This window comes from Falco biarmicus, chromosome 6 (assembly GCF_023638135.1).
Source record: "Falco biarmicus isolate bFalBia1 chromosome 6, bFalBia1.pri, whole genome shotgun sequence".
Lineage (NCBI taxonomy): Eukaryota > Metazoa > Chordata > Aves > Falconiformes > Falconidae > Falco > Falco biarmicus.
The window spans coordinates 19,365,417-19,390,919 of record NC_079293.1 but is presented as its reverse complement, the minus strand read 5'-3'; the positions used below and the strand labels follow the sequence as shown (position 1 = coordinate 19,390,919).

General features: G+C 40.3%; 1 protein-coding gene across 2 annotated transcripts in view; it reads left to right on the top strand.

Moving 5' to 3' along the window:
* The window catches only part of AGPAT5 (1-acylglycerol-3-phosphate O-acyltransferase 5), a 60,454-nt gene extending 39,211 nt beyond the window's left edge, over positions 1 to 21,243 (top strand). The window contains exons 6-8 of one of the 2 annotated variants that reach the window (XM_056342954.1): positions 432 to 593; positions 16,884 to 17,007; positions 18,676 to 21,243. In XM_056342954.1, the coding sequence (XP_056198929.1) occupies positions 432 to 593; positions 16,884 to 17,007; positions 18,676 to 18,901 (512 nt within the window). In that variant the 3' untranslated portion in view covers positions 18,902 to 21,243. Of the gene's footprint in view, positions 1 to 431; positions 594 to 2,003; positions 2,212 to 16,883; positions 17,008 to 18,675 lie in introns of those variants that run through there. The other variant, XM_056342955.1, reaches the window with a different exon arrangement.
* Positions 21,244 to 25,503: the final 4,260 nt, after the last annotated feature.

Below are 25,503 nucleotides of genomic sequence, written 5' to 3'. Positions count from 1 at the left end.
AGAAATACAGCATCCTATTTAAGTATGTGTAGTTTAAGACAACCAGTTTTTTGTTACCGTGGGGCAGTATTAGGATTCAGTATTCAGACAAAATTAGTTTGTCCTTTGGAAGTAAAATGCCAGGCTTCTGAGCCACATTAAAATCATCACTGCTTCTAGAGCAGGAGCTATAAAAAGGGCTCTTGTTGAGCAGCTTTTTTGTCATTAATACTGTTTAGTATTTCTGTTTCATCCTCTACATGTGCTCAGTAGAGCATATGCAATGTGCATACGTACACATGCTCCCTCTCAACGAGAACTGAGATTAAAAATAAACCCTTTGTGATTTTGAACAGGTGTGCTAAAGTTCCTTGCCATGATATTCCTTTTGTGAATGTGGTCTGGTTTACTTTCAAGCACTGTAATTTATTTTTTTTTCCCCTCCCCTCTAGGACTTGCTATATTAAAGCATGTGCTAACACCACGCGTGAAGGCTACTCATGTAGCCATTGACACAATGAAAGACTATCTGGATGCAGTGTATGATGTGACTGTAGCTTATGAAGGTACTGTGGACCACAAAGGGCAAAGAAAACTGGCACCATCTATGACAGGTGAGTTGATGTATGTGAGATATGCTACAGCCATATGCTTGTTAATATACAGAACCAACTTCGGTTGCTTTGTAATGCCCTGGAGATAATCTCCACAGTGCTTCAGTCATCTTGTGATACCTTGGAAGGGCATTGTTCACCAGTGTCTAGGCTTTACAATAGTTACCTATGACATTCCTGCCATCTCCTTCCCTTCCCTGTTCCTTGCAGAGAATATTCTGTACTCAAATTCTGCATACAGGTGCTCTTTGCAGTTAAAAAGAACTTGGGGCCATAGGCAGCAGGTGCCATTTACTTTCATGTTTTTTTCTAGCACTGGGATTTGGCATCCTTGTAAATTCTCCCTCTGTCTCTTTCCCTCTTCTGTGCTACATATGTGTACATGTGATCTAATTGATGAAATGCATGTATTTTAAAAGGAAAATACGTAGTAATAGTTTTTTACTGGCAATTTTCAAAATTACTACACATACCCAGTAACCTTACAAATGCTTAACAGCATTTTGTGCAAGTGGGCTTCACTTGGTGTAGTATTTTAAAACACCTATAGCACCTTAAGAGAATGGGGTCAGTCAGTGGTATGTTCCCCAAGTAATCTAACCAGAAAATAAGTTCGGGGGGGTTCTGTTGGGGAAAACTCTGGGACAGAGAGCTTCAGGGTTTGCTGGTTTTTGATTACGCTCGGTGGTGGAGTTACTTATTTATTTATTTATAGTAATTCATTTACCTGCATTGTCACTGGAGAGCCAGACATCTTTTTTCCGGTTGTAGTTGATGTGTTATTCAGCCATATCTGTGCACAACTGTCTGTTGCTAGTTGGCTCAAAGTGGCACTTTTGAGTCTTTTGCATTACTGATACAGAGCAGGGAAAAAATGCCACCGTAGTTCCGCAGAGCTGTTCAAACTTTTGGGATCAGTGTTGGCTGAGGGACCTGCAGGGAATTTCTTAGCTATCTTACCGCTCCTTTTCTGGCCTGGTGTCAGTGGGACTTGTTCCTTCTGCTGCTAGAAATAGTTTGTAGAGTGGCTGTTTCCATGTCACTTCGTTAGCAGATGTAACTCTTTGAGATGGTGTAAAGTTCACATGAACTCCTTCCAGCTGCTACTTGTTTAGAAGTTCTGGAATTGTGTGGGTTTATATTTTCACCCTGTTTAAAATTCTTTTGGATAGGTGAGCAACAACACTGTGTATTGACTTAACATTTGTGTTGTACCGTAAGGTCTTAGGATGGTTTTATTTTATGTACGTTTTGTTCCCAACAGGAATTTTTTTTATGGCTAAATTTCAAAAGTGCTTTTCATGATTTAACATTTTTTATTTATAATTTTCTTTTTAACCTGATTTTACAGATTTTATTATTTAAATCTTTAATTTTATTTTTTTAAAATACCTTATGACCCTCTTACAGACTTACTTGAAGACTGGGCAGCCTCCTTCTTGTCCTGTTACTCAACCCTTCTGAAGACCCCCTTCAAAACAAATAGGACCATTTCCCCTTCCCTGCAGCATATCTTGTTTCCTGACTTAATTACTAGGCAGTTTCAACCATTTTCATGCTGGAATTTTCACTGCCTGATGGTTAATTAAACTATTAAAATGTCATTACCTAATGATAAGATGGCAAATGTTCAAATTCCTTATAAGACCTCTTCACCTCTTGAACCTTCCAGTTTGCATGAAGCATGATATCATTACAGAAAGGGAACTAACAAATTTCATTTCCTTGTTGGCTATTTCTTGCATCCAGTGTCAAGTGTTAATCAGGCGGTTTGGGGTGGCTACCCCACATCCAGCCTTTGGAGACTCACGGCGGGGCAGCCCAGGCGTATCTTTCAGCCACCCTTACTATTAGGGCTGGGGTAATCACTGTTTCAGCCTTGGGTAAAAATAAGTTCAGTAACATAGAATGAAGTGCAGCCAACCAGTTGTTACCCATTACAGAATAGGTAGATGAAATATCCATGTAGGATATCTATGCTAGTGTGGCAGTCACGTGTATTCCATATAATATAAATTATGTAGATTAAGGACACTTTATAAATGCCAGTGTGGAACATAGCTGTCATTCTTTTAGGCCCTCCAGTCATAAAGTGGAAGAAAAACATTTCTGTTCTAAGAGATCAAGATCATTTCACCATTTGTTATGCAGAAGTCCAACAATTGGTCTGTCCAGGGATATAATATAACAAGAATTGAATTACATGTTGTTTTGGATCTGACATTTTTTAGCATTATTGCTCTTTTACCATACTAAAATGAGTTATAAAATGCCATTTTCATGTGTGCATTTCATATGAACATTTCATATTTGTGCCAATGCTGAATGAGAATTTTGGGTTTCATTCTCATCGGAATAAAATGGCAGTGTGATCCTGGTAATTTTTAAAAGATAAGGTTGACGTGTCTTTTTCAATCTAGCAACTCTGATTGAAATTTATTGCATGGAAAACAAACTTCTGATAAACACAACTTTACTTGAGGACTGTATTTCCCATAGTATGACATTTCCCATGTGAATGAAATCTGAATTCCACACAGATATAATGTGTTTCTTGAAATGCATCTTACTTTCAGTTCTATAAATCTCAATTCCTCAGAAGAGCCTCTACCACTTCTGGAAAAAACCATACTTACCCAGGGATCTGGTCAGCTCTTGGCTGCTGTCTCCAGCAGTAAACAGAGCAGGTTAAACAGAAATTTTAGTGACTGTGAATTGTACTACCATGCTTTATCCGAGAAATTATGTTAGTAAACTGTAAATGTGTAAAAAGTCTGAAGAAAAAATGAATTGCATTTTAAATTTTGTAATATGAAACTCTTAGTGTAAATAGACTTTCTTAGCAAAATCAGGTTTTTAATTTTTTTTCATTCCAGCAAGCTTAAATATCACAATGTTGACTTGCTTAACAGGATTAAATCACAACATAGTATACTAGCCAATGGAAAAGGGATATTCACCATCTTTTCTGCATTAGTGCTTTGAGAAGAACGGTGAATGCTAGGCACACCTGGTAACATAGTACCTTTTTAGAGCAGGCAAATTACTATAGTATATCCTTTCAAATGTGTTGAACTTTTTGTCAGTATTTATGCATTTTAATGTTTTGTTGGCACTTTCCAGCTGCAAGTTGTTTGGTTTAGAAGGCGTCAATTTCATTAGTCTCAGACAGGGACTACTAAGATTAGCTTTAGACAGGGATGTTGCTTTTTGCTATTGCTTCACGTTCAGTTGTGACCAATGGATGAATTTTTTTTCCTGCCATTTATTTGTTATTTTTTCCTTTTGATTCCAAGAAGTTTGGATCTTGGTACATTTCCAATGAAAGCTTATCCTGCACATGGTAGTCTTTCCAAAGAACAGCGATTTCCCACAGATTTCTCCTCTATCACTACTGAAGATGGTTTGTCCAGATCATTAATGAAAGAACGTGATGGTCCTGCCTAAGCAGGAGGACCATCCTGCTAGACAGTATTTATTTGTGGTCATTAGGAAAAGTTGTAAATAGACATATGGGCATAGCTGAAGTGCATCTCAGGTGCTGAATTCTGGAAAAACTATTTAGAAGGGAAAAGGGGTGGGGGGGAACTCTTGTGCTGGATTTGTTGATATTTACTACCCTGTCATTAAGTAAACAGTAGAAATAAGCTTGGGGAAAAAAAAATTACAACCTAGTGTTCCCCCTTCTGAATGAATGTCCTAAGTGTTCCATCCAGCTTTGCCTGGTGTTAGGAGGCAGGTCTCATGGGACATGGGAACCGTTGTCATTCTTGCACCTGAAAGAGCATTATGTACATCTGCATCTTTATTATTCTGCCTGAAGGCTTTAACATAACCAGATGGTATTCATCTGGCTGTTGTAGATGAAAGACTGTGTGAAATAGCAGCATGTGACAATGGTAAACACTGAATAAAAATAGCAAGTACATGTAGACTCTGTCTTAAAGAAGTCAGAAGAATTCCTGAGAATTATTGACTCTGCTGTATATAATTTCCAGAGCAAACACTTTGAAAGCGTGTGTATTGTGTACATTTCTGAAAATCTGTACATCACTTTGATCAGTACAATTTGAGGAGGTCAGACTAGCCTAACTTCCCTAGGGGAAATTACACTTTTCCAAATGCTTGCATTTTTGTTAGGACCCAGTTAGACAGTGAAGTACAGGACAATGGAAAAGAAACTGGAGCAATAGAAACCAGTCTTTGTCTGGGCCGTGGCCCAGATTTGATCACATCCATTGTCTTTCAAGGTCCAAAGAATGATAAGAAGTAGATGGTTACAGATATGTTGATAATAAACTGATATACAGTAACAGGAATGTAAAACTGTCCAAAGTAAGATTTACAGTGATGAAATGACTAATAATCTGTTCAGATCTCTGCTAGCTGTTGTGTTCTTACTGCATGAAAGAATATGGAAATGGCAATTATTTTAGAGCAACTGAAGAAAGGGTGTAGATTAGAACTGAGGCTGGATGTCAGCACTGGTGAAATTTGCATTTTAACATGTATAGTAGATCTCATATCAAGAACTTGTAATTCCGCATCTGTTCAAGCAATATTTAGGTAACTACCTTTCATATTTCAAAATGTAAATTTCCATTTAAATACTTGGAGGAATTTTGGTAACAGTACTAGTTGACAACATAGTTCTGTGATATTCTATCATTCATTTTTCCTTTAAAGGAAAACCCTGGTTTTATTTTGTGTAAAATATTAAAATACAACTTTTTTGATAACGTGATTTCACCAAGTACCACAAAGTAAATAAACTATCATTCCGTTTTAAACTGAATGCATTTTAACTTGTCCTCCGTAGGACTAGATCTGTCATTTTAGAGCCCCTGTAATTTCCTAGTAAAAATAGTTTGGATAAGATGAAAGCCTATCTGTTAATTTGTGGATGGCTTATTTGAAATGGCACTTTGAACACAGATGTGGACATATGCATCAATATTCTGCAGATAAGGACCGTCTGGGTAAACACAAAGTATTTTCGTACTGTAACAAATAAACATTTTACTTCTCAAAAATAATGATGTTTCACTGAAGAGCAGCATCAGGTTATGGGAACGTACGCGGGTCTTGCTGTAGTTCTTCACAGGACTCCAAAAAAATCAGAGAAATGAGTATCAGTCTGAGTATGAGTGGCACCTCTGTTTCTTTACATATCTCAGAACAAGGCCGTAAAGATGACTGTATTCGGAGTCTCTGTAGCCCAGTTTTATGCCTCCACCAACAGTCAAAAAACTGCCTAAGGAGCAGTGTAAGAATAAGGCAAGCACAAATGATTCTTCCTTTTCCCACATCACAAACACCTGTGGGTGCTGCATCTGAGTGTTATTAACACCCCCCAATGGGAGTAATAACCCCCTACACCATCCCTTTGAGCCTAGAGTGTGTGTGCCTCTGTAAACTAGGATGTTGTGTATCTCTGTTACTCTCAAGCAGCTCCTACTGAAGGTAGATATCTGTAGCTTCCCTTTGGGAATTAGTGATCAGAAAGCACATGGTCATCAAAAACCTCTGCTACACAAAGAGGATTTTGGAAGTATTTACACTGGAGATTCATAAAATTACCCTGCACACTGGGCCTCATGCACATAAGAAGCATTCAGCTCCCTAGGCAGCATTTATGTACAACAGCTCGAGGAGCTCCTGATCTTTACTCAAAAGTGTATCTAAACCCTGAGGATAACAATAACAACTTTAATTTCTTCACACTATCAGGTTTGGCCAGAAATACGTTTCTGCTTAGAGAGCCTGTGTTTATTTTTGTGCTTTTTGTTGATCAGAGTCTGTTTCTTCTACTCTGTTCTGTATTTATCAAAACAGACTGGCTGAAGGAAAGGCAAAAACATCAATACTAGCAGTGCTGGCGTAGTTCCGAACAGATCCTGTTTATTTGCTGGAGCATTGTTTTGAACTAGTCCAATCCTCGTATTTTTTCTTGCCCCCCCTTTTTTTTTTTTAATTGTAAGTTCAACTTCTTTTTTCCACTTCTGAAACTTTAAAAATGTTCCAAGACAGGCACAGATTATCTAAATTTGCTCCTTTCCAGTTACCAGCAGTGGGGTACCCTTTAGATGTAATCCACAGACCTAACCTGATCAAGGTTCTGTTGCTGGCAGCCTATTGATCAAAACCATTATGCTTTTGTAGGAAACCTCCTGCTAACTTGGCCCACATACAATATTTACAAATTCTTACAGAGCAGTACAAAGGCCAGAATGCATGTGTTAGAATAACAGATTAAAGCCACTTGAAGATTGTTTCAGTGCAAGTGCTATGGGTCTTCATCAAATACCATCTAGTTTCAGCAACATCTTACAATGACACTCTGCTGTTCTCCAGTGCTAATACTGGTATAAAAAAACCATATGTACTATTTTCTGATAATAATTTTAAGAGAGTCTTTAGATCTGGGCATCTTTTGGAAGGTACAGAAATGTGATTATTTACCCTCGAATTTGCAGGATTAATTCTTACCTGTCATCTTCAGGATTTTTTAATATTATTTTTTAAGATGTCATATCATTCCCTCTGCTTCCCTTCTCCAAACTGAGAATTCTGGCTTTTTAATCTCTCTCCTTGTTTGTAATGCAAGTGCTTTTTCTCCTTAAATGTTTTAGTTGGCCTTTTCTTTGGCTTTCTCTGAGTCCAGTACAGCCTCCTGCGGATACAGGGACCAGAACTGCACATGGTATTTAAAATGTGGGTTCACAATCTTTCTATCTATCTACAAAGTGACTCACTTGCCCTGTTCTCAGTGTCCTTGCTGATGCCACCCACTATCTGGGGTGATTTGGGCTGCTGCTGCACAGTTGAGAGGATGGTTTCAGAGAAGGGCCGCAACTCCCAAACTGTAAGCACCAGTTCCAAGTTAAGCGTCATGTGATTAGGTTTTCAGGGTTTTTTTCCCCGTGTTTGTTTATGCTGAAGCTTGGCTGCCACATTTTCACCCAGTTTGTTCAGCTTTGAGGTCCTTTTGGAGTTCAGCCAGCATTTGACTACCCAGAAGAGCTTGAGGTCCTGAAAAAGATGTGAAAAACTGTTTTTCACTGTTTGCTCTCTTCTTCAGCTCGTTGGTCATGACACAGAATAAAACCAGTCCTCGCATCAGTCCCTGGAGGACATCATTTGCTGGGTTTTTTCCATCCTGAAAAGTGACCATTAAGTCCTTCCATTTGCTTCCTCTCCTTTAAGCAGCTTTCAGTCTATAAAGCAGCATTTCCTCTAATCCCATGGCAGCTTAATTTCTTTAATAGCCTTCAATGTGGAACCCTCTCAGAGACTTTATGGAAATTTAAATATGTCATGTCCAGTGAATTCCCTTTATCCGCCTGCTCCTTGACGCTGTTGTAGAAATCCATCAAATGGGTGAGACAGAATTTCCCTTTACAGAATCCATGCCAACTTTTTGCCGACAGACTGTGATTATCTCTGCGTGTAGTGATGTTATTATAGACCCTGCTATCTTACCCAGGGTGGTAAGACTCTTTGGTTTGTATTTCCTAGCATCATCTCTAAAGCCCTCGTTTGTAGAAGGGTTCCATTTTTATGGGACAGTGGGTGTTTGTGATGATAGGTTACACATCTTTGTTTTTAAATTCCACATTTGAGAGCTTTTGAATGATTGCTGTCTGGACTTGGTGACTTCCTGACATCTAACTTGTTTATTTAGTCTAATACTTGCTGTCTGTTTACTTATTGATCTACTTCCTTTGAGGGATCTGGTACAAAGAATGCAATGGGTGTAGGAATCAAACATTTTCAGCAAGAAAAAATAATACAAATGAATTTTTGAGCTTCTCTTGCATTGGCTTATACTTTACCATGAGTGCTGCTCTTCACACCTTTGTCATCCAGCAGTTCCACCAGTGCCTTACCTGGTTTACTGCTTTTAATTTATTCAGAAAAGTTAAAATGGTAAGTGCATCCTTTGCATTTTTCAAGTCCTTTTTATTCCTCTTAATTTTATGTTTATATTTGGTATGAGTGGTTTTGTGGCTTTTCCTTTGTTTGGACGAGATTTCCATTCCTCAAAGAGAAGGTAGGAGTATAGTGGTAGCCTCCTTAATTTTCTCTTTAAGCCATACAGATGGGTTTCAGATCCACCCAGACTACTTCTTTTGCAGTATTATACATCTTTTATGTGGGTTTCTAATAAGAGTTTTCCTGGGATTTGGTATTTAGGGGGTCTTTTTTTCACAGCCTCTAGGCTGCCTCCTTTTGCACTGTTTCTGCACTTTGGGTTTTTTTCTTTCCCTCCCTCCCTTATTACATAGTTCTTTAATTCTGTGTTTGTGCACTGGATTCATTGGGTCTCTTTCTCTACATTGCTTAATTAATTGTACGGTGGTTCCAGTGCAGTTCTCACTAACACTGTGCACCACTGAAGACCACATCAGGAATGTATCTTTTCTTGTGGGTTTTGCTGCTAGTTGTTCCAGGAAACAATGTCCTCTTTTTTTGTCTTTTTTTTTTTTTTTTCTTTCTGGTTTTTTCATTCGGTTAGTTGGTTTTGGTTTGGGTTGGTTTGGTGTCTGTGTCCCACACACCCCACCCCACCCCACTGCATATGCCTCATCCTGATGAAGTATTGATGCAGTTTGATAAAAGGTAGCTGGAATTACACGCTCTTGCTGTCAGTCCTGAACTTGCAGCTCTCAGTCTGGCTTGACAATTTCTGGTCACTGTTATCACACTTATCAAGAAGTAATTTAAAAATCTGTCTAAGATATGTTTTATTAGGGCCTGGGATTTCCATCCACTGGGATTTCTGTCCACAAGGATTTCATTGTGCTTGTGTCTCATTATTATATAAGGCTATTACACTTTATATAACCCTTCACACACTCTGCCATTCCCTCACCTGTACATCCTATTCTGCCATTCCTATAAACGTGGTAGCCTGATGACATTGCATGATACTTCAAGACCACTGGGATACCTGCCTTACAGGGGTAATCTCTTGGTGCCAATAATTATTTTTCTTCTGTCTTCATGGTTAGGCTTCTTATGCTGGTACAGAGGCGCTTCTGAGTTTTGCCCTCACATTGAATTTTAGCCACATCCACCTCATAGGTTACGTCCCTCTGAACAGATTGCTTTTCCTGACCTCCAGCTTTCCCCAGCTGCTAGTTGAAATGCGCCCTAACTTTTTTTAGTTTTCATTGCCAGCACCCTGGTTTAATAATGATTCAGGTGCATCCCATTTCTCATCTCAGAATGTCCCCCAGCTCCTGAGGTGCTTACTCCATACGCTGTGCCCCTCGTGCATGCATGGAGGCTCTGGTCTCAGTGTGCCTCTCAGGCCTTGCACAGGGGATTAGCAGTATTTCTGAAAATGCTGTTCCTCAGGTCCCAGGCAAGCTTCCACGTAGCCTGCACAACATCCCCTCCACGCTTCCCTACATCAGCAGTACCAGCAGGTGCTAGTGCTGCCCACTCCTCCGCTGCTCCCCAGGTTAATCCATCTAAACAACCTGTGCTGTACCCTGGATGTTTGCTTTCCCATCTAGTTCCGCTTTGCTGTAGCACTGCTCTGTTTTGTTAGAGCAAGCCGTGAAATAGTTTCCTGTCAGCTCAACTTGAGGTGACGGAAGGTCTCAGGCAGAGAAACAACACAGCACTTAAATTAGTTTGTTTTGCCAATGGGTTGTTACTTTGGTGTACCAAGTAAATGAAAGTGGAGAGATGGGATTTCTTTCTTTGAGGGGGGGATAGTTTACCAGCTGCTTCGGTAGCTGCACACTTAAGTCCAGAAAAATGGACATTTTAAAAGGGTGGAGAAAGCATCTACAGTTCAGAGAGGAATGAATGTCTTTGCTATCACTGTTTTGCCAGTGAAACTATAAGCACCACAACATGCAGTGTTCTATTCCTGAAGAGACATACTCTTATATGTTTGAAATGCTACTTATTTAGAATAATAAAGGTTATTCAGATTTCAGTTTCCTGTGATAATCACTTTCAGTTTATCACAAACAGGAGAGAACCAGGGACTCTTTAAGTAGACACTGCTATGTCAGGCTACAGTTTGTCCTTCCTTAATTTTGAAGGACTTTGGCAATAATTACATTGCAGTAAAAGAGCTGATGTAGGAGGTTGAAATCTGAGCTACTTTATTGCTGTCATATTTAAAGTGCATATAAAAATAGACTTCATTAGTAATTGAAAACTGGAATATCTGTTTAAGTGTAACGCCCCTGTCACAACTTTCTTAAGGGGCAAGGCAAATAATTTGGAGTGGTGGAATGAACTTCTGCGGTAGAGTTAAGAGGAAGGTGGTCTGAGGCCATTTGTATGTCCCTTCTCAGTTACAGGTATGGCTGTGCTTTAGAGCTTCTCTCCTTCCCTTACTTTCCCTGGTAATGCTGATAATTGAAAACAGAATTAATTGGCTTTTGAAGGTGAGAAATTGAAAACTGGTACAACCTTGTGGAAGCCCCAGCAAGCAAAACACCCTCCCAAAACATTTGTTTGGAATTAAAAACTGTAGACCAGATTCCTTTTCTGAAGGCTGTTGCACCTTGTTCATTAATCCTAATTCTGCACTGAATATTTCAGTCCTGTGTTAGTGTGAATCTTGTCCCACAGAAGGAAGGCCCCAGTGTCACGGTTTAAGAACAAAAAATGCTCAATCCACTGCATTACATTCAGTTCCTTCCTTCTGCAATGGTTGGTCACTAGAAGCATTATAAACATTCTGCACTTACATCTGTTATTTAGCCAGATAGAAAGTGTTATTAGGAAATTATCTCCCACACAAAAGTCAGTCCACTTGGCTCCCACACAGCTTGTTAGTGTTCATTTAACCCAAATTGTACTCAGTTCTTGATTGACTAATGCTGTCCCTGGTACAATGTTTGATTATAATGTGTGATTTGCACTTAAGTTTTGTCTTGAAGGAAAGTTCAGGCCTCCTTGTTCCTGCTGTTAATTATAAGGAATTCTGGCAAGTTTAAGGATCTGAAAAGCCTGTCAGATGTTGGCTTGAGGGCTAGTGTCCCTGAAGTTGGATATAATTTGCACATAATAAATTGCTTCAATAAGATTTTATTTCTTAGCTTAATTACGTAAGTCTTCTGGGAGTTAAGCTAATGTGAAATTAATAGTCGTGGGACCACCACAATCCTTTAAAGGTTGTGGTGATAAAATCCAGCTGTTTCTTCTCAAAAACGACCTCTCAATATATAGTTCTTACCCACTGGTGTTCTTATGTGATTGCAGTGACATTGTCCGTCTAGAGAAAAAAAAATTGGGATTAGTTGCATTAAACCCTGACATGAATTGGATAATTAAAGACTAGTCAGATTGCCTGAGTAGCTTGATTGCATACATTACAAAGTCATCTGCAGATGTCCTTAGTGCCCAGGCTTTTGATAAAATGGCTTTGATTCGATGGATGGAAATCATAGACTAATAGAATCATTTAGGTTGGAAAAGACCTTTAGGATCATAGAGTCCGGTCATTAACCCAGCACTGCCAAGTCCACTACTAAACCACGGAAGTCCCTAAGTGCCACATCTACATGTCTTTTAAATACCTCCAGGGATGGTAACTCAACCACTTCCATGGGCAGCCTGTTCCAATGCTTGACAGCCCTTTTGGGGAAGAAATTCTTCCTAATATCCAATCTAAATCTCCCCTGGTGCAACTTGAGGCCATTTCCTTTTGTCCTATTTCGTGTTATTTGGGAGAAGAGACTGACACCCACCTCACTACAGCCTCCTTTCAGGAAGTTGTAGAGAGTGACAAGGTCTCCCCTGAGCCTCCTCCTCTCCAGACTAAACAGCCCCCATTCCCTCAGCCGCTCCTCATAAGACTCGTGCTCCAGACCCTTCACCAGTTTTGTTGCCCTTCTCTGGACACGCTCCAGCACATCAACGTCTTTCCTGCAGTGAGGGGCCCAAAACTGAGCACAGGATTCGAGGTGCGGCCTCACCAGTGCTGAGTACAGGGGGACGATCACTGCCCCAGCCCTGCTGGCCACACTGTTTCTGATACAGGCCAGGGTGCTCTTGGCCCTCTTGGCCACCTGGGCCACTGCTGGCTCATATCAGCCGACTGTTAACCACCACCCCCAGGTCTTTTTCCACCAGGCAGTTTTCCAGACACTTCCCCAAACCTGTAGCACTGTGTGGGGTTGTTGTGACCCCAGTGCAGGACCCAGCACTGAGCCTTGTCGAACCTCATACAACTGGCCTCGGCCCATGAATCCAGCCTGTCCAGATCCCTCTGCAGAGCCTTCCTGCCCTCAGGCAGATCAACGCTCCCACCCAACTTGGTGTTTATGCGAAATTCCTGAGGGCGAACTTAATCCTCTCATCCAGATCACTGATAAAGATACTAAATGGAACCAGCCCCAATACTGAGCCCTGGGGAACACCACTTGTGACCATCTGCCAAGTGGATGTAACTCCATTCACCACCACACTTTGGGCTCAGCCACCCAGCCAGATTTTTACCCAGCAAACAGTACACTTGTCCAAGCCATGAGCAGCCAGTTTCTCCAGGAGAATGCTGTGGAAACTGTCTCAAAGGCTTTACTAAAGTCAAGGTAGACAACATCCACAGCCTTTCCCTCATCCGCTAAGTGGGTCACCTTGAAAAAGAAGGAGATCAGGTCAGTCAAGCAGGAACTGCCTTTCATAAACCCGTGCTGACTGGGCCTGATCTTGTTGTCTTGTATGTGCCTTGTGATGGAGCCTATGATGATCTGCTCCATAACATCTTGGGCTCCCCTGCCCAAGATGGCCTCCAACCACCACATCACCCACAGGTCCTTCTCTGTTCACCAACAGCGGGTCCAGCAGGGTGCCTTCGCCAGTTGGCTCCCTCACCAGCTGTGTCAGGAAGCTCTCTTCCACACACAGCAGGCACCTCCTACACTGTTTCCTCTCTGCTGTATTGTATTTCCAGCTGACACCTGGTAAGTTGAAGTCTCCCCTGAGAACAAGGGCTAGCAACTGTGCGACTTCTCCGAGCTGCTTGTAGAAGATTTAGTCTGCCTCTTCATCCTGGTTCAGTGGTCTGTAACAAACTCCCACCATGATATCTGCCTCGTTGGCCTTCCCTCAATTCTTACCCATAAACACTCAACCCTGTCATCATCACCATTAAGCTCTAGACAATCAAAACGCTTTCCAACATACAGGGTGACCCTACCGCCTCTCCTTCCTTGCCCATCCCTTCTGAAGAGTTTATAGCCATCCATCATGATCCTCTTTAGGGGAGCACCTGCAGCTGCAAATTACACAGTCTTTGGCAAGGCTCTACTAAGTCTCAAGCTGCAAGGGAGAGGAAGGCTGTGGAGATGGGCATTGGGATTAACAAAGGTGGGAAGTTAAAACAAAGTCTTAGGATCTTCACATATGGGGACTCAGTTTAGACTCTTTGGAGATGACTAGTGTGGGAAGTAGTAAGGGTCAACTTGTTTTGGAACTTGGGCATAAGGTAGAAACCCAGCAGCAACACTTCAATTTTTGTGGAGGATTTTTTGCTTTCTAAGAAGATTTGTAGAGTTGCTACATTTCAGCTTTGGTGGTGGAAGGTGTTAATTTTCAAATACTAATGCCTTATTTGTGTTTTGTTAACTAGAGTTTATTATTGATAATTTACTCTGTTGCTGTCTTTAAATGACCAAATATCAGTATTTTTTTAAGCAGCTTAACATTAGTTTTAAAAATACCATATAGCTATTAATAATGGTATCTCATCTGGCTTAGAATTTTGTTTGGTTTGTAACTTTGCTTAATAATTTATAACTGAGATTATAAATAACATCAGGAAAGAGTTGTTTGTTCCTATACAGAACAGCCTATGTGCTGTGAAGCAAAAGAAACATAAACTATGTAATGCACAGAATGTGTCTAACATCTTTTAAAACTAGATCTTCAGCCCTAGCTAAATTTGCATAGCACAGATGTTTTGTTTAGGAGTCTAGTACAAAAAAGACTATCATCTGGCTTCCATGCACGGGTTTTTTTAGATACAGTTTTGCATATTGTTAGAATGTTCCACTTCATAGGTAATGGCACTCAAAAAGAGGATTTGCACATCAGTGGACATTATAAGCATTTAAGACAGGGATGATACATCTGTCATTTTAAAATATTAATAGTATGCTTTTAGGTGCTCATATAGTGGATGACCTTCATTCATATGCCTGGATAGTATCCTAAGAGAAACAGATCTGGAAAATACTGTTGTGGTGGGTTGACTTGAACTGGGTGCCAGGTGCCCACCAAGCCACTCTGCCACTCCCCTCCTCAGCAGAACAAGGAGGGAAGAAAGTAAGATGGGGGAAAAAAAAAACCCTTGTGGGTCAAGATAAAGGCAGTTTAATGAAAGAATAGCAAAAGTCATGCGTGTGGAAGTGAAGGAAAACAAAAGACGTTATTCTGTACATCCCATCAGCAGGTGAGGTTCAGCCACTTCCCGGGAAGCAGGGCTTCGGTACATGTAGCCACTGTTCTGGAAGACAAATGTCATAAACAATGAATGCCTCCCCCCCTTCCTCCCCCTTTTTCTTAGCTATTATATCTGAGTAGACATCATATGGTATGGAATATCCCCTTGGTCACTTTGGGTCAGCCGTCCTGGCTGTGTCCCCTCCCAAGATCTTGCCCACCCCTAGCCTTTGGTGGTGGGCAGGGGGGAGGTTGGAGAGAACCACTGATTTCTTTGTGGTTAGCAAAAGCACGCACATAAACCTCAAGGTGATGTCTATACGTACCATCATTCTGGACTCCCAAGTACTTAACTTGTCTGCCACCTTAATAGCTGTAGCTAGCAGATTATTGTACCAGAAACTTTTTAGCAACAGTTGTGTTTGCTGCTCTGTGGTGAAGAGGTGGACTTGTTTCTGGTTAGAGCCCTCAGCCATTTCTTCAGTTGGTGGTGTGTGGCCCATGTTGCTCCCTTTACCCCGTGGTGACTAGACAAAACCGCACACAACACCTTACAGATTTCTGCTTCAAAATGCTGTAAGACACTGCTGATTTCTTTAGCCGGTCTCCTTCCTTCCCCCTCTACAAGCCCACAAATACATTTGTACGAATAGGCTTTTGAAAATCTGTGAGGCAATTTCTAGTAAACGATAAGGATTGCTTTTACAGCAGAGTCCTTAACAATCAATAATCCTGTAAAGCAGAAAAACAAATAGGGGGATATCTGCTTTGGCAGACAATAATAAAGATGTACAGGCAGCAACAATTATGTTGCACATAGTCATTCCTCAAGATACCCCTAACAGTTAGGGGTCAAAGTCTTCCATACATCTGCACAGCTGTCCAAAGAATGTCAACAAGATAAAGGACCACCCAGTCTGTGTTACATTTGTTGCCTGTCGGTATTGTAGGAAGGCACTTCTGGTCCCTTTTCAAAATATGAAGACTGTCCAAATTTCTAAGCATTTCCATCCTCACATCGTACATCTCTTCACAGGGATGCTATGGCTATTGCAATACCCTTGCTACTGATAAATACAAATTATTACTAATACACAAACACTGGTTGGATTTTCATCCCATGAGCAGTATTCTTACCACTTGTTAGTTGTGAGAAATTCCACAAGGCTATTTGAGTAATGGAGTTTTGTTTGTAATTAAGGCTTGCTCGCTAAATTTTTCTAGGGACAAATTGAGGAAATGGGAGAAGAGGATAGCAATAGGACTGTCTCGAGCTTTGTAAGACAGAGGAAAAATGAAGGGATGCAAAATGGAAGGCAGCATTTTGTTCTGAGTCTTTTGAACATTATCCTTTTTAATTATAGGTTATTATTTAAACTGAAGCCCACTTCCTTCTTGACATACTTCAGGAAATCACTGTAATTCTGATTTTGTCATCCAGGAGCAAACAAAATTTAGATTTCAAAAAGGATGAGCAAAGAGGATTACTAACTTTAATCAAAACTGCGGGGTGGGTAACTTTATGACATCAAAGTTATTGCATCCCATGCTACAGAATGAGTAAATTGCTGCTCAGGTGGAAGTATAACATTTTCAAACACAGCGTTTTATAGTTAGCAGGGTGCATTTTAGGACAGCTTTTCCATGCTGTACATGATAATGGGCCACCATCTCAAAAGTATTTAGGCCAGATGGCTTCCAGGTTTAGTGAAGTGCTCAGGGTCTGAACATGAAGAGGGGAGGCTTTTGAGAACTGAAGTTAGATTTTCAAGGCACTTAAAGCTACAAGGTCAGATTTCTGGTGTAGTTTAGACAAATAAATGTCCTACGGTGTTTTTCTAACTCAGTTCTGTTGTTTTGCTCTCCTTTTAGAGTTTCTTTGCAAGGAATGCCCAAGAGTTCATATTTTCATTGATCGAATTGAACTGAAGGACATTCCAGAAGAGCAGATGTATATGAGAAGGTGGCTTCATGAACGTTTTGAAATAAAGGATAAGTGAGTAGCAATATGCAGGATTTTCTGTTTCAAGAAGCTGTCTCGTGTTAACAGATATACCCGTGATTTCTGTGTTACCAGCAGTGCAAGCTGTAAGGCTCTCAGAAGAGAGGTGGTGTTGGTAGTCCTGTGCATGCTTTGTATAATAACCTTGTGGTTAAACCTTTTGTTCAAGAGGTTGGGATTCTTGGGTTTCAGAGCTTCCTTACACTGAAGAAGTGTGAGTCCATGTTCCAGGCAAGACTCATATTCATCTGAATACTCGCCATGTACCTTCTTGTAGCTGAGTCATATGCAGCCATGAACGTAATATGCCCATGGTAGGCAAGAAAGCAAAAAGCTGATTCTAGCCTCGTAATCAGTGTTAGGTTACAGTTAGAAAGGGGCAGATCTTGATCTAATCTGCCAAAACTGTTTATGCATCTTCCATCAGATAGTGACTGCATAAAAACACGAGATCCCTACCTTCGCTGGGAAAATTAGGTGAAGTGAAAGTTTCATCTGTCTGTCTTTGAATCGTGGCAGAACTGAAGTGACTGGCTCCCTCCAGTATCTCCTGATAAGGTCACTAGTGAGCATATGCAGCAGATCCTGGGTGACCTTGTGCTCTGGAAGGACTCCATGCCTAAATGTGGGATTTAGATATTGTTTGAGAGATGATGGTTTGCTTTGCCACATCTGAAGTCCAGTTTAAGGGAGATTAATCTGTTTAATTCCCAAATCTTTGAATACATTGTGTGAGACAGAAATTTCCCTGGTTCTTCAAGTATGTTCTGCTTTAAAATTGTTCCACCAGTCTCACAGTCCATGGAAGTAAAACTAGATTAATTTGTCAAGTGAACTTCAAATCCATGTAAAACTTAACATGACTATCTGTAAAAATGGCACTGTTACTAAAGTGTCTTAGAAGTTTAGGATCACTAAGTAATTTTTCTTCAATTTTGAGAGGAAGAAGGTCTGAATTTGATTTTATAGATAAGGAACTGATGCATACAGTAAAAGGCTGTCCAGTATCCCTGAAGTAGTCTTCTGGTGAAGACCAGCAAAACTGAACCCAGATCATCTGTCTCGTTGTAGACTCCTGTTAACTGGAACATCTTTCCTGGGACCAAAGCAGTCTGTCAGGCGAATTTAGAGATACTTAAAACAAAACCCCAAAATTTTCAAATCCATTTATTACTGGTTTTCAAAAATAGGAGGAAGAAAGTTACTACTAAACCAGTGGCATAGCATTTTACTCTTGCACCTATGGCTTCCAAAATATTTAGTGTCTTGAGAGCCCTTGTTATTTATTAGCCTGTTTTACGAAGATACTTTTTCCTCCCTCCTTTGGTGTTCAGTGATTAACTGTGTGCTGGTTTGTCCTACAATACTGCCCGGTACCTGCTAAATGCTGAATGAAAAGGACTCTTTTCAACTTTTATATTCAGTGTTAAAATTGGTCTCCAAGGAAAATCTGCTTTTATTGCTTACAAGGGTTCAGGCTGAGTACTCTGACGTGCCATGTTACTTTGAATGCATCATATTCTTAAGCCATACTGAGAATTTAAACTTGATACAGATGAGCTGCTGCATATTGTGAAATCAATTGTTAAACAATGTGTGATTAGAGGTAGTTACTGGTAGGCTAATGTGTAACTTTGACCATGTCCTTTTGTCTGCTTATAGGTTACTAATAGAGTTTTATGATGCAAAGGATTCCAAAAGAAGAAATAAGTTCCCTGGGAAAAGTGTTCATTCCAAACTAAGCCTCAAGAAAACTTTGCCATCTTTGCTGTTTTTAGGTGGCCTGACTGCTAGTATGCTTCTGACAGAATCTGGAAGGAAACTTTATGTAAAAACATGGATATATGGGACTTTAATTGGCTGCCTGTGGGTTAGCATTAAACCATAAGCAGATGTTAGTCTCCAGTCAGTGAAATGTGCAGTCTTTTCTTGCACATTGCACCAAACTTTTTCCTGACTTTATAATAAAAAAGTGTAAATAAAGCCTTATTGATTGAACATTGGAAATAATAGACTTTATGACAAGCCTCTGTGTGGTCGGTCTGGGGAAAATAAATGTAGATTTTCAAATTTGCTACTGATTTTTGCTGAAATAATGACGGATAAACCGAGTCACATGATAAATTGCTTTCCCCATGAACTAACATCCATCTCTATCTGCAGATTCAGTGAAGTGTGAGTTACGCATAAGGGTGTCTTAAGTGGACCTTTGAATGTATTTACAGAAATTAATTTAGGGTATCTATTTATTCTTCTGATATTCATGTTGAATTTTCATTACTCTTTGGTGCATTGCAACAGCGCAGTTGCATCTATCCCAGCTGTATTGCAACTAAAATCAAAACTTTTTTCCTTTGTTTTTGTTTTTTAATTTTGCTTTTCAGTTTAGCTAAATACTGTGTTCTTTAAAAGGGACTGTAAGCTGGCAAATCATGAGATGTTACCTGAAGCAGAATAAAATGTTCCTGAGAACTCCTGTTCATGGGGAAGAAGCTCTGTTTATCTAGTGCATGTTTTTTCATTGTATTGCAGTATTAACTGATTATTTTACATATGCAAAACATTAAATTTTACTGAGCAAACAGCTTATTTTGCGCACCCTGTATTTGTGCATAAAAGGAATGTGTGCAGTATAATGATAGGTTAAGTTTTTGTTTCTGGCCTAACCAGACTGTAGCCTACCTTGTGTCTGCGTTGTCCCAAGCACCTCGAGAGTTTCAGCTGAGTTCACAGACTTTCATGTGTATGTGCCATAAGCAGAAGTTTCCTGTTACCTCACGATTTTCTGGAAGCAAACTCTGTTGTTTGGGTAATGCACAGAATTACTGTAACTTCAGGAGTGTAAGGATATGGTAACGAGGAGCCTGCAGATGTTCCTGCTAAATCCGAAGCATGTGCCTTTTCCTACTAATCTGATTTAGCCTGGTATTTCATAATCTGGCAGTCATCTCCATGCCGTAGTATCACACTAGGTTCTCAAATCGTTCTAGGCAATGCAGACTGCAGTTGGATTGAAGTTATGGATTGATGTATATGATTTAGGCAGTAGACTAGTAGTGAAAGAAATGCGTATCCTATCAGTATTTCACCTGCTTGAAAACATACTTTAAAAAGCAAAATCAACAAATCCTTACTACCAGAAAGTCTGCAATTCCCATGGCAGATATTTTTGTTAGGGAAATGCTGTTTCCTGATATCAAGGGAATATATATGTACAGCGATGGAGTTGGAAAGAGGATGTATTTTATCTTCTTCCATTAGGGAATTGAACTCCCTGTATCAAAATGAAAGAACTAGAGAATATTTTTGTATCACACTTGCAAGCTTTAAATGTGCATCTCTCTAGCTTCAGTACAATTTGGCTTGCATTAGAGTCCATTGTGAGTTAACTGTCTCTAAAAATTGTAACTCAGTTTTTCAGATTCCACTGTTGCCAGTTAATTAAAGACATTGCTTTTACTGTGTGATGTTTTTTGGTTGGTTGGTTGGGTTTTTTAACAGGATTTTATAGATTAAGTACAGTTCCACTTTAAAATCATTTGGTACAACTTTCAGTTTGCAGTTCTGTGTTCTTCCATAATAGATTTTGTCACTGGAGTTATTTATATCAGTGATTGATTCAGGATATGTTGATGAACCATTTTAAAAACAATGACTGGGAACAATGTTGAAAAACAGTATTGTTATGAGGCTGTGAAACCAGAAAAAAAAAAGCCATTTTATGTAACAGCCAAATGTGCTCACGTGTAGTTCTTCCTATTCTCAGCTGACTGTTTCCAGTGGGTATAACCAGAAGGCAGTGTTCCTGTGCTAGTGTGATTTATCAGTCATGGAATGAAATTTTACTCTGATATGACTAAATTTCTTTGTAACAGCTAAGAATAACATTAAATGATACATCAAAAATAAATGCAAACAGCTTAATTCATTTAACTGCTATTTTGGAGAGCCTAATTACCATGAAATATTGGATCTACCTTGCTGTTTAAGTACCAGGAATATAATTGACACAGTGCGACAAACAAACAGGATGTTTATCTTGAACCTTATTCTCTGTGTTAATCTTAATTATTTTATTTTTCTTGCCATTAATTTATAAAGTTTTGAAACTGTAATTTGCTGATGTATTTGGCATTGGGAGTATCACATGCTATTTCTAAATATGCACTGATATTAACTTAAAATATTTCTTCATTAAAATAAGAAGAGCCAATGCTCATTCAACTTTTCTGTCCTGTCTACTTGTTTAGTTTTTTCTGCACTTTTGTGTTTGTAACTTGGTTAGCAGGAACTGCTTAGAGAAAACCTACAAGTGTGGTTTTAAGTCCTTGATGGAAGGATTTGTTTGAGAAGCAGTCAATGAAAACAACTGTCTTTTTCTTCCGTGCAGCTAAAAAATGTGTTAGAATCAGTTTGTGCTTATTCCAATGCAACACACCACCAGGTCGGTCAGATTGCAATAGCTTTTAGCCCATGAACACCTGCACCACTTGTTGCTTGTTAATAACGTTCATTAATGTGCAGCACCACAATTCTGGCCAGGAATCAGGCTCTGTGGCGATAGGCCTTGCAGACAACTCTGACAGTGTGGACAGAGCCAGGGGATGGGAAGAGCTATTGCAAACAAACACCAGAGGCATTATCACCTAAGTTTTAGTGATGTGTTAAATCTGAGAGGGACCTGTATGTTCAACAACTTAGTTTTCCAGCTGTATCGGTGCCTCTGATAATAGTGATTTCCCTCCACACAAGTACTGCTCTGTTAGCGTACATGAACTATGCGCTTTTATAGTCAGCAGCACCACCACTATGTGCTACTTCCACAATATTATTCTTGTGTTTACTTTTTTGGAAGGAATTGGACTAGTAAGGAAGCATTAACTTAAATAATGGAGAACACAAAAAATGAGACAGAAAACTAAAGCACGGAATGATGCTACTGTGAAGAAATGACTGAGTAGGACACGTGAGGGGTCCAGCCTGATGCAGTCTTTTGCGAACTCCTCTGAAGCATGTTTTTTTCCTTTCAGTACAATATAGCATACCTGTAAAGCATTTTAGTACTTAAAAATTGGCCCCTAATAATTTAGGCATTTTAGTATGCATAGAACATATAGACTTACTTTGGGGGAAAGAAAGGTATTTTAGGTTTGGATGATGAAGAGGACCAGGAGCAGGTTTGGGATTTTTGGCATGGTGTTAAAAATAAAAAAAAAACCCTGCCCTCACCACCTCCAAATAAATAACACTTTCAATAGCAGAAATTTCAATGAGACCCAGAAAAGCATTAGAAAAGCAGTTAATAGGTTCAAAATCTTGGCACCTGCTTTGTAAAGCCTTTTCCTTTATAAATATGTAAACCACAGTTCAGGCCTAACCTGCAGTTCTAGGTCACTTTTTGGCAGAGTTACTCTGATGACAGGGCTTGAAGTGAACACAATGGGATTTCTCTTGTCCTTATTTTCATGTTCTTGCCTGTCTCATCAGTTTGGAGCTCTGTGTTCCCAGTGAAGCATGTTTCACAATTTGCTAAGCATAAGACAAAAAAAAAAAATACGTTACTTTAAGTTTGTATAATGGCAAAAGTCATGCAAGTAAAATGAAACACAGAGCAAATCCAGAGAAGGAAAAGCAGTGATAATCTAATACAGAGGAAAAGATTAGAAACATCAGCTGCAGTCAGGCGTGACCACAGCGGATTAGTTCCAGGGAAGACTTGTTTTCTGTGTGTGGGCCAATTTCTCTGTCAGCGTGGTGAGTATTTCTCCTACCTGTCCTATTTCAGTCCCAGATCTGCAGCTCTACCCTGGACTGACTGGTCTGTTATTTTCCTAACAAGGAGTCCCTCATTACTTTTCAGACTGATGTGAATCTTGGGTTCCTCCATTCTTCTCCTGAACCTTCCTATTTGTGCTCAGCCTGACAAACTGCTGACAAGTAGGCCACTGATAATCTGCCTCCTTCAAGCTATGTTTGAAGACTGGCATTCGGTGAGCAAATGCCAGTGAAGAGGCTGGGGTCTGTTGCTGGGGGGCTGGAAGGAGATGTTGCTGACGAGAGAGGGGTTACTGGTCTGTATCGGACATCTGAGATGGATCTCACTCCCACCTCTGCTGGGGCATGTTCTTCCACTGATGGACAGCTTGCACGGCCATAAGTAAATGCAAAGACTGGATGCTACTCCAAAAAATAATGATTTGTTCCTGAGTTGTATTTGTAATGTGAAAACTTAATTAGTTATGCTTGTACAAACTTTCGCAGCCATTCTGCCTCCCTTTCATCTTGTGTGGGAACTCAGTTTTCGAAGGTCATGTTGATGCTTCTGTTTGTGTTCTCTGTGTAACTAATCTGAACCAGAGCTATTTCAACCTGTTTGCCCGATTGGCCCAGAGATACTGCAGAGGATGCAGATGTTCAAGGGCAGAAGTTCCTGTTGGTCCTTTGGCCATGCAGTGGCAGATGGAGCTGCTGGTGACATCTGCCAGGCTCTCCATAAAAGCCCCTGCAGTAAACAGTCCCCTCAAATTCCAGTCCCACCACCATAGACTGAGGCATCACCATGGGCTGCCAGTACAAAGGGTTTCAGAGAGAGGTAGGTCCTAAAACCCACGTAGCTTGTTTGCAAAGTATCCAGGACCTGGATGCTCTCCAGAGGGCCCTTCTGAAAGGTGAGCTGGGGCTCTTTGGTGCTCTGAAGTATGGGCGGGCGACAAGGTGGAGGGTGATGCCTACTTCAGGGCATGAAAGCCCAGTCACTGGAATGGGAAGTAGGAGAACGGTCTCAACATCTCCTGGCCTGAGGAAGACCAGAGCTACCATACTTTTCCCACCACCCCATGTCTTCAGGAGGGTGTACCAGTGCTGCTTTTCACCTCTTGGGTGCTTTGGCAAAGGTCAGAAAAGATGGCAAGATTTGTAGGCCCAGCATGACTGACTGGTGCTGAAGGCATTGGCTGGGTACTGCATTCAGCTTCAGCCCTGGAGCATTTCTGCACCCAAAATTGAACTGCACTAGGGACAAAGTGGAACCAGAGATGGCCCCAGCAGCTCACACCAGTGTGCAGGCAGCTGTAGCCTCCAGACTGTGATTACAAAATAAGGAAGAGCAGAAGGTTCTGCTCTAAAGTGCTGTATTTTTGAAGTGCCTTTCCGTGTTAGGAGTGAGCCTGGCACATCACGGGTGCTAGCAGACCTGGTCGCTCCTATGCCTGTTGTGATCCCACACTCTGCACCAAGTCCCTCCTTCCCTGTCCTCTTCAGAGACACCCAAAAGAGCTGAAATTGCCAAAGCAGTTTTGAATTTCTGGATGCAGTCAGCCCCTTGCCTTACTCAGCTGTGCAACTGTTTCATGCAGTTGGGCCCACAGGGGAAACAGAGAATTTAATTTGCAGTTGGACAAGATGGGGGACTTAACATTGTAATGATCCCAAAAGTATCAAATGCTGTACAACATCGTTAGGCACAAATAAAAGAATATGCAGAGTTCTCAAGGTTGAAACCTGAACTGGAGTTATTAAGTTAAATTACTTTTCATGCTGTGTGCATAACAGCCCCTGCTTTAGGTTTCCACTTACAGTTTACCAGGCATTTACATGTATAGTCTAACACTGCACTTAGTTGAAACATTATAGGTTCAGAAAATGGCACTGCCTTTATGTTACTTTACATCTGAGTGTTTTAAAGTCTTGTGTGATAAAAAGACTATTAAAAATTGCCTCTAAATCTGTAGAATCTATGAGCATTTTTGGGCTTCTATAAATTAAGAAGTCTTCACTTCTTGTCACGTGAGGTATAAACAAAGTTGGTTTGACATGAAGGTGCTTTAATAAATTCCTGATGACCACAAAGGATTGCATTAGTACGGTGACATACTGGCAGATGTTGAAAAGATTTTTTAAAAACACACAGGTTTTCATAGCCAGGGAGGATAATTTGAAATGCAGAATTACTTCTTTCTGGAACTGTGCACTTGTAGATAGGACTCGATTGCAGTTGTAGGCCCACCTGCTTTTGTAACAAGAAAGAAATAAATATAGGTGACTAACATAATTCACACTGCTGTTTAAGGACAAAAAAGTAGAAGTTGCTGAAGAAACAGTGTTTTTACTGTCCAGAAAAGTAAACATATTCCAAAGAGCTGACAAATAATTTTGCATAGCTAATAGTGATCCTGTCAGCTCAGGAGTTTGTTTTCTATGTTTAAACAGTAATAAGAGATCATGTGTACGTATCCTGATACTGTCAATTGCATTCCTCTTCTCTGACAAGATAATGGGAGATTCAAGAAGTCACAATATTTAAAACACATCCTCCTTCACACCACAGGGTTGGAAATGCCAAGTGGCTGCCATCACTAACTCATCCTCTGCATCCCTTCGGCAAGCTGGCTGCTGCTTTCAAAGCCGGTTTAAAACTAACAATTATTCTTGGCAGTGCAGCATGTCTAAAAGCAACATGTTCAATCACCAAGAATGCAGGTCACAGTGATA